Source organism: Achroia grisella, unplaced genomic scaffold (assembly GCF_030625045.1).
Source record: "Achroia grisella isolate CSIRO2021 unplaced genomic scaffold, CSIRO_AGI_Agris_v1 utg702, whole genome shotgun sequence".
NCBI classification, from domain to species: Eukaryota; Metazoa; Arthropoda; class Insecta; order Lepidoptera; family Pyralidae; genus Achroia; species Achroia grisella.
The window spans coordinates 3,851,277-3,862,111 of record NW_026712999.1 but is presented as its reverse complement, the minus strand read 5'-3'; the positions used below and the strand labels follow the sequence as shown (position 1 = coordinate 3,862,111).

Genomic DNA, 10,835 nt, shown 5'->3' with positions numbered 1-10,835 from the left:
TGATCAATAACATAAATAGAAACATGTTTATTCATATATAGACATAGGTATGTTTAGATATCTATATGAATAAACATATATTTATATAATAAGACTAAATAGGTATTTAGTTGCAAGCAGAAATATAGCATTATGGAATTCATTTTTTTAAGTAAGACGAAACATGCAAACACTCAGCTTACAATGAAAGTTTTGAGGCTGAAATAGATAAGAGAAAAATAACGAAACAGATGACTTTGTACAAAGTGTATAGCTATTAATATTATGTAATTGAGAAATAGTAATAAAATATAGCTTTAATTTTATTCGGAATCAGTCCCCTGGTCCAAGAAAATGATGCAGAATGTCACTATATATTTTCCCAGGGGAAAACCGGGAGATACATACTTTTCCTAGCTAATCTATTTTACGATTGCTGTCTAGACCGAGCAATACGAGCCAGGACTAAACCATAACTTCAACTGAACGGTGTGTAGTTATTTTTTAAGAGTATTGAACTCGAGATAATTTGGGGAAAACGTGAAATTCCCGATTCATTTGTGGATTGCTGGATTTTGTGGGTTGTAATAAAATTGTAAATCCTCATTTACATCTATAAGTTTTGTTACATATGTACTTCTAAATCACTTTAGAACGCACTAACTATACACCCAACCCCTAAAATTGCAAGTACTTTTGCAGGTAGTATATCATTCATTCATTCATAATTTAAGAGTCGTGCTCTTGTCGGTGGAGATTTGTCATTTTTCACGATCTTTCTTCTATCTCTTTAGTTATTGATACGACATGACTACAATTTTTGCCCTAATCTTGATATAGCTTGATATACTGTATTTTGGTTTCATAATCATCAACAACAACAATGAATTAATATATCATATTGATATTTATGTACATACAATAATGAACAATTTCCGATTCTGAAATTAAAAGAACATATTTCAGCGTAGATATGAACTTGTAACTATTATAAGCAACTTACCATAGTGAGTGTAAATAAAATTATACAAAGTAAACTATAATTTGCGTGCTTACAATTAAAAAAAATATACATTGCGGTGTATGGACGTGAATGGCCAGCTTTAGTTTCACCGACATCAATCAATCACCGTCAAGTAATATTAATGTAATTCTTGTTGTTAATACGTGAGCTAAGTAAATATTACAACGACGAAATATGATCCGATCGATTTGTTACCAATTCATCATCATCACTCAATATATCCATCATCCAATGATGAACTTATGTCGCATACGGAACTATGTAGGTTTTTAGCCACATTCATCTATCGAATATTCTGAACATTTTAAAAATAAAAAATCGAATAAAAAGGAAAGAAATCTAGTATAATTAATTAATATTACTATTATCATAACGTAACCTGATAGAGTAAAATACTATGGCAGAAATGTTTACAGTCATAGGAATGACGCTATTCCACTGCTACCGTTCCTTAAACATATCTACTTTATTTTGTACTCACGTAAATTACATTGCAGTGGCAAAAAAATATATATTATAATCTTTATTACAAGCATAATAATATATATTACAATGTAAGTTTGAATCCTTTTTCAATTTGAATTGTTTTTTATTTACGTTATTCTATAATTTTGTATATTATATGTAATATAGACCCATTCGCACGACTCGTCTGTTCCGTTCACCGGCTGCTCGGTATATATGCCTCTTTGTCTGAGTCACTGTTCATATGCCGCCATCTTGTGCCTCAATACTGCCGAAAAATCGGAAGTATAATTTTAACTTCAATTTTTATATATTTAAATAAGTAACATAAACTAATAGCTATAGCAGCAGAATGTTTAATTAAATTAGGTCACGTTGTTATTCAGCAATTTTGAGGAGTTCTTAATTAGAAGATGAAATATTTAAAAAAATATTCATCGCAATCTGAGGTAATTTTGAAACTAATTTCTGGCAATACGTTTACATTAAAACCAGTGTTGTTATTATTAGATTGAAATATAATTAATAATAATAACTGAACCATTGATACAGCGCCATCTAGTCTAAAGCTAAGCATAGCTTGTTTTAGGGGTAGGCAACTGATAGAAATACTTATACATTTTGTAAATACATGTATAACTTATGTAGTAAATACCTAACCAATACAAATATTCCGATGAATACAAATGTTTGTACCATGCGAGAAATCGAACCCGCATCCACCAGAAGTGAGACAGTTTACTAAACCACAAAAGCAGGCCGTCGAATTTGATTTTGATTATGATGAATGTTGACAGTGACCTGTCAAAATGAATATTCTTCTAGGCGCAAATAATTATGTGTGTACGAATTTTATGTACCTATTTGTTATGAACGTGTTTTGGCGGCTTAAATTTTTTGGTAGTTAGTAATTCCTATTATCTTTTTGCTGCCTCCTTGCTTTTTATGGTAGATTGGTAATTAGTATGTATTGACGTTCTTTTGAAGCTAATCTAAAAACTACAAAACAAGTACAGTCTGTGGCATTTACGAGCATATTAATATATATGTGACTGTACTTATTAGGTACTAAAAATATAGAGTTGTTCTTAACTTTATTTTTCACAACAAATAAAAAAAGAAACGCCATACTATAAAAGATAATAGTAATAGAGTATAATAAATTGTTATAAAATAACATAATACATGTTTGAGCAGTAAAGACTATATGTTATGTATACTATATGTTGGGTACATATTTAAAAAATCATGTAATAAATATATATTCATTGTATTTAAAAAGTCAAAAATTTGAAACCACTTGCTCGATATTTATGAAGTTGGGTGTACATATTTGTTCTATAAAACATTATATTTTAACGTACAGTATTCAAACAGATACGAATATCAAAATTCTATTATAGCAAACATAAGGATTACAAAATAACTTTTGAGATAAAAAATACATTTCGCCCACTGTAGCGTTGGGTTCTCTTATCTAAAATTAATCCAATAAGGAAAGTTAGTGAAGCTAATATCAATTTGTGATATCAAAAATTTATCCGATAACATCACCTAAATGTGGTTAAACTAAGTCATTAATATTCTAACCGCAGCTTATCTACAAAGTGGATGACTTTGTTTCGATATACCAACTTTTGTGAAGCGATTTGCAGTATTGTTCTTTTTTCTTTACACCAGTACACTTATGGGGATGAGGGAGAAGACAGAAAGGTTTATTAGTGTTAAGAACTATACACATAAGCATTATTACTAGTATCATATTGTCCCTCAGATCGATCCCCCATTACTTCGAACGGGGATCCAAATTTCGACGTTCTAAATCGAGATTCTATCCCTTAACAGTGCCCTCAGAGTAAAGTCGTATCCGCTAGGCAGGAGTTGGCCTTTAATCGCTCTATAAGTTCTTCTGCAGGTTTGGAGTGCCATCTGCACTCGTCCGCTATGGTTCGGTGAAATTGTAAAGTTCAGCTGTGACCAACAGCATTAGAGTAGTCCGAAAAAAAAATGTATTAATCCTCCGATCGATCCCCGTTCAATTCAAACGGGGATCGATATTATAATATTATAGTCCAAGCCGAGACTTACGACTTTAATCTGAGGGCACTTAGCAGTGCCCTCAGATTAAAGTCGTATCCATCAGGCAGGAGTTGGCCTTCAACCACTCCATAAGTTCTTCCACAGGTTTGGAGTATCATCTGCACTCGCCCCCAATCGTAGCGGCCAACAGCAGTAGATTAGTTTATCAAACTAGCTGTTTATTGGTTAAATAGGCGAGACATAGTTACCCACGAAGAATAAGCCAAAATGATGACAGGCACTGTACTATTGTGTAGTAAAAGAAATGCAGCTGTCCGTATGTATGTAACTTACCTTATCACGACTTAACGGATCTCGGAGTAAGACTGAGTGAATAAGCTATCTAAAAAAGCATAATATGCGATGTATTCATCACGTAGTTTATCCATCTACCTCTTAATTCTTCACCTCGTCACCATTACATCATTAAAAAATACCAGTTTCATCGTTTTATTAATTGTCTTTCAATTTTTTATTACTATAATAATTATTTTTTATAAATAATAATATGTAATAAATAGATATAACACTGATAAATATCACAGATGACAGCCCTATCAGTAAATATATTACTAATTCTAGTTCCAGATATTCTGTCCAGGACATGTTGGCTGCGGGCGAGCGCAGGTGTCGCGCGCCGCCGTGACGTAGGACGTGTTCGGTCCACCACACGGCGCGCTCCAGTGGTGTTTGGGGCTGGTCGGCCATCAGGGTACGAAGTTTGGCGATATTGTGACGGTAACTGTAATCAAGAACATTTTGAGATGATGTCCATAGTGTTGTTCATGTATAAAGATTTAAACATATTTCACGCAGATGATAACTTTAAACCATTTTCCCCAAATTGGTGTTCTTCTTTATTTCTATGGCCTCCCGTATCATTCGTAGATAATAGTGGCGATCAGTAGAGAGGACTTTAAGCATATACAACTCTATCCGGTGGTTAGTACCAGCATCAATATCGCTTATAATTTAGTCAGCTTATGATTACGGCTAGCGCAACCTAGTCGTTTATTTACCGTAGAATTTTTTGTGTACATTTTTTATACTTAAAAATATCCGCGTTTTCAGTTAATTAGGTGCCACATTTAAGATGCTTTTGGTATATATCGCAATCGGATGCGTAATTTGTATTGATTTTATATATATATATATATATGTATATAGGACCTATTTTAAAGGACGACAAATAGTAGTAAGAGGTACCGAGGGACTTTGTATAAACTCGATCTGTAATTTTTTGTAGTGCTTTTTTATTTTTTATAGTGGTGGTAATTAAGCATATGGCCCATCTGATAGTAAACGGTTACCGTAGCCTATAGACGTCTGAAATACCAGGGTTATCACCCGCTCGTTGTCAATTACCCTTATGAAAATGGCCATACATATTTTGTGTATTCTTATAAATATATTTAACTAAATTTACCTCTCATCACTAATAGTGATGTTGATGGCATTATAAAATTTATCCTCAGTAAGGTCCTCCATATCCAGCCTCAGTCCTATACCATGACGTATGTATTGTTCCACGTTGTACCACTGGTCTCCCAGCATCGGCATACCAATCAACGGGACCCCGGCGGCTATAGCTTCATCAGTTGATTGCAAACCTCCTTGTGTTACAAATAATAACACTTTTGGATGCCCTTCAAAATGGAAGAAATATATCATTGAATGAAACAATTTATTATTCCTCTCACAGAAAATACAGTTACAATTATGCATAATAAGATAAAAAAAACATAATAATAGACAAGACAAAGAAGTAACAATGGGCGGCCTTATCGCTAAAAAACTATCTCTTCCAGGCAACCTTAGGATGGAGCGAAGTGATTAGATTTGCGTCTGGTAGAGGTGTAACAATGGTAGCAATATTGGAAGAAATGTTATTAATATAAGTGTATTGTATACTAGAATTATACATTTTCGTATTAACGTAAAATGTATCTTTAGTAGTAATAATAATAAGACTCTTCATAGAAATACCTACTAGACCTATATATTTTCAATAAAGACTCTTTATTATAAATATAAGTACAAAGAGAAAACTGCATAAATGTGCTATACAAACGGTGGTCTTGTCGCATAAAGCAATATCTTACAGACTATCTGGAGAAGACACTGCTTTATGCAGGACATCGGAAGTTTTTTTAAACTACTATTTTTTATATAAATTTTTGAAGAATGAATTGTTAAAGAGAAACATTTTATGGCAATTACATATATATATATCTAGGATAATATTGTTAATGTTTCATAAGGGATATTTTTATAGTCATAACTAGAGCCTATGTTTCTAAGGGATTCTGTAGCATTCTACAAGTGTACGAATTTCTAAAACCGATCCAGTAGTTTTTGAGACTATTCGTTACAAACATAAAAAGACAAATCTTCAAAAAGTCACATGTATAAATTCTCAAAAGTTCATCTTTGCTCTACTTCAGATCGTTTGGTTGTTTAACTAATGTTTTTTTTTTTGGAACATATGAACAATAATATCAGTATTTCCACAGATACTATAATATTGTATTAGTAATATTAATATTGTGTACATTTAGTTACTAAGCGGATAACGATGTTGAAAAATCAAATGTAAAAAACCTTCGATTTCTTTTACTGTACTTATATTATTATACATATTGTAGGCGATTCCCACACATAAATACACAGTTTCATAAATTTATTTATAGTTATTTACAAATATTTATTACATACAATTATTTAATAATAATAACCTTAATTATATACAATATACATATACTTATACATAAATATATACGTAATATTTATTTATACTTTATCAATAATAAACCGTACCGGTTCGTCTAGTACAATTGCAGCGTGCAGTGGAAACGCTCAATAAGAGGTTGACGTCACAACTCTTTTGTTCGCTATGTAGGTAGTCAGCGCGCCGAGGAACCGGCCAACAGCGCGAGCGCACATTCAATTCGATATTACCAAACCAGTCGAGAACTATCTATGACGCGGAACGCTCGCTACTCGCTTGATAAATCGGCCGTACTGTAATTGATATTGCTCTGCTTATTCTCATTTATATCACCTTATTCATTAGTGCTTATATTCATTCTGTGCTTATTTCTTTACTGTGCTTGTGACTTTCTTCTCCTTCTACTGTATATACTTTCTTCCTATCTAAGTGTAACTGTGTTTACGTGTTGGGACAATATATACATACATATTTATCAACCGTAAGTCGAACTTTTATTTTATATCTACACTAATAAGAAGCCCAAAATATTATATAGTAGTATTTTTTATACTTCCAACATATAAAAAACTCACTGAGAAGGTCAGACTGCGGCAGCCATTTGGATATTTTGATATTTTTCGAGCGTCCCGGTAATTCGTCTTTGTCCCACTTCCATATTACGTCATATGGCAGACGAGAGAACACATTCACGAGCATTTGTATCTTCTCAGGTGGCAAATGCGATGGACTTACATTCGTACCATAACTTATATATATTACACCATGCTTAGAGGCATCCAAGTATGATTTAAGTTCCTGCAATGAAATAAATTTTCGTAAAATACTCTGCTAATTGAATCATTCTTTTAGTTTGTAATAAGAAAATTCATATTTTGGTTCATAACCTCGATGGTGTGGTGGTGGTGGCGGTCTAAAGGTTTAGCGTACTTCTTCGTTAGGTAATGGTCCCGAGTTCTATCTTTATATAGTACTGACGGTAGATTTGACATATCATAAGAGTCTGTAATAGACCTACATGAATAAAGATATTTTGAATTTGAATAATAATAATAACAGGACAATTCACAGCGCCATCTAGCCCCAAATTAGGCTAGCTAAAGCTTATGTTATACGTAGTAGATACCGGATACATATACATATATATTATTTTCGTAAATACATACATATTATACATAGAAAACACCTAGATTGACACCAACAATCATACTCATAAATATAAGTGTTTGTGCTGCGCGAGGAATCGAACTCGCGACCAACGAAAGTAAGGCAGCGTGTTAACCACTAGACCACCCAGGCCGTCAATATAACACAATAATTAGATTTAATTAAATATTTACATAAAATTATATTAGTTGTCCAATACCCATACTACAAGCTCTGCTTAATCAGCTGTTAGTTAAATGGTACTGCATGAGTTTCAGATATTATTTGTTTATCTATACAATCTACAAAGTACATATGTACTACATTCAATATGTAGATTATGGTCTAATAATCAATATCTGATAACAATGAAGTCTAGAAAATATTGAAAAAATGTTTAATTTATAACATTCGCTAAGAAAATAATTTTGTAAAGTTTGTCTTAAACTCACAATGTGTTAAAAAATCTTATAAAATAACTAGTTTTATTTCTAATTATTTTAAGAAGCTATAATTTGGAATAAATTATTTTACAATGTCAGTATCATGTAAAAAAGGAATTACAAAATTTTATTTTGACCGCACCTTAGAAGAATCGACGACAATAGCTAGTTTCTTTTCCAATTATTTTAAAGCTGTTAGCCTTTAGCTTCACCTTATAAAGAACTAGTTATTTGTAATAACACTCATTAAATTTCATCCACATCGAAATAAAGCAAACGAGGCCAAGTTTAATTAGGATTGCATATTTTATATTGCATTATTCTTAATACCACTACAATATTCAATTAGATTATTGATTTTATAAAAATAATGTAATAATTTTGTTATTTAAATATTCACCTATTCTAATTTCAAATACATATTAATCAGCAGATATTATAATGTACGATTCTCATTGGAAAGAGTTAGATTTCCACAATTACTAGGTTCAAACTACATACCGAACTGACGTTAAATATTAGGTGTCTGTAATATACTATATAAGTCTATTATAGACTGTAATAGACTTACTTGAATAGAGATATTTTGATTTACATCGATACGAAAATTATTTTAAAAAGTTAAGTCGTAAAATAGATTCACAAACAAAGAATGTTAAATAAAAATCAGTAAAAATTGCATAATTGAAATATAAAAAAGATTACAACGTAACCAGGAACTATGTTAAAATGAAATGATAATAATAACGTTATAAAACCGTGAAAGCTTCCTCTTATATTCGTATTTAATTAGCTTCTCGGGAAAAAGCATATATTTTTACATAATTAAAGAGTGCAAGATCTACAAATAATTTATACTTATTGTCATCGTGTTTTAATAGTATGAAACTTATTGTATAGAAATAGATATAATCTCTATAGAGGTAAACTTAATTCTAAACATTATTAATAGGCACTTTTTAATTGTACCTTTGGAATCGAAATTAATAATCGAATATTTGCTTTATTTTTTGCAACAGAACTTTATTTTTAATATAAATATAAAAATTGAATTTATCATATTATTAATGGAAATTAATACTCTGTTGATAAAAATGAATACACTTTTGAGAAAACGTTAAAATTAAAAACGTACAAAATAAGTCTTTGTTGTTAACTTTTCTAATTGCCAACAATGGGACATGCAAAATCACAAAAATAAGTTAATTAGGTAGATATTTTGAATACTGGTGCAAATTTAATGGCTCATCAAATATAGTTAGACCTATGATTACAAAATTAATTTCATTCATACTTAAATTATTATTTTTAATGCCATTTTCTATTAAACAAAATGGATTTTTAGACTTAAACTTAAAGATAAACAAGAGTAAATAGACGTACTTTCATATGCATTTAGTGAAAAGCTATTAATTTGAAATTACAAACAGGCACTTTAATATTATGTATTTGTATATGTTATGTTTTAATGAATACTAAATATTACATCGATTATATATTTAATATTTTAATTAAGAAACAGAAATAGTTACCTTTGGTAGTTCTTTTATTGGTTTGCGATGTAATCCTCCTAAATAAATAACACTTGGTGGTACAGGACGATTTGAATCCCAAATTGGATGGGCATTTAAAAACAACATATCTATATTATTGTATAATTCACTAAGAGGCGGAATATTAGGGCCGAAAACTCTTTTCATCATTTCATTTTGTTTTTCTTCAGCGTTATCAAACATATTTATGAAAGAGTAATGATTGTATAATTCTGTTAGTTTATCCCAAATCGTAAGATTACTAAGCTTTTGCCGGAACAGCATTGGGTAAAGTATAGGATGCGTTGGACTTCCAATAGCCTCCATGTTGTTGTACATTGGTAGAAATGAACTTATAAGTATAACTGGGGCTTTGTGTATATACGATAATCCGAGACCAGGTCTCCACAATGATTCAATGAATAGCAAATCAATTTTATCTTTCTTGTTGCCAATTATACTTTGAACTTCACTAGTGTACAATTGTTTTTCCGATATATCTGTTATCAGATTGTATAAAACTTTTATTTGTCTAACAATATCACTTTTCTTTCCTGACGTTGTTTCAGCATTGTAGACTGCCTCTCTCCAGATTGTGTATGATAAATTATGTAAATCAACTTCAGTGAGATTGGCATGAAATTTCTTCTGCGGAGAGATGGGATCGGTCGTGATAACTGTGACGTCATGCCCACGTTTTGCCAGTTCTGCCATCAATGGTTGAAAGACTACCTGATGACTCACGGAGGGTGTGGGAAAATAACCCAATATCCTTGCCGCTTCATTGTTCACAATACAAATTAGAAGAAACGTTGAACACGCTTTTATCATGTTCACCACATTTGAGTGTACACACAGAACTGAGCATTTCAAAACGTATCTCTTATATTAATGTTGTATGTATATCATTAAAACATATATTATATGTAGTGACTTGCGGAAACACGGCAGTCAATGGCGAGTCATTTAAATCTCAATCTTTATTTATTGGGTCATTATTTACTTATATTGTGATTGATATTTATAACAAGTTGCGTGAAATAGTTTAGACGAATTACATAGGATATTATAATTGATAGCTATTATGCCTTTTGGGTTAATTAGTAAATTAGAGTATCATCAGTTAATTGCACGAGTGGCTGTCTACCAACTCATCATGATTGTATACTATTTAATAACGTGGTAAGACAATTGTATGAAATTTATAATACTAATAATAACTAGTATAGTATCCGCTCCCTCTCTTTAATATACTAATATTAAAGAAAGGCAAGGACATTTAGAGAAATACTTTCAATATTTTTAAATACGTGTATTTTTTCTATTATGAGATTACTATGTAAAGTACCTACTTGGTTAATACACAACTCCTTCAAAGTTGTCATCTTCCGGAAATGGATGGGGCGGGCCACAATTATTTTTTAAAAAGTAAAAATAAA

The 10,835-nt window shown here is 31.2% G+C and overlaps 1 protein-coding gene across 1 annotated transcript; it reads right to left on the bottom strand.

Annotated features, from left to right (window-relative positions):
- Positions 1-4,000: 4,000 nt before the first annotated feature.
- LOC131850177 (UDP-glucosyltransferase 2-like) lies at positions 4,001-10,233 on the bottom strand. The gene is made up of 4 exons (XM_059200350.1): positions 9,397-10,233; positions 6,851-7,073; positions 4,974-5,193; positions 4,001-4,289 (listed from the first exon to the last, which is right to left on the bottom strand). Exons 1-4 carry the CDS (start codon positions 10,225-10,227, stop codon positions 4,001-4,003), a joined length of 1,563 nt encoding a protein of 520 aa, XP_059056333.1. The 5' UTR covers positions 10,228-10,233.
- Positions 10,234-10,835: the final 602 nt, after the last annotated feature.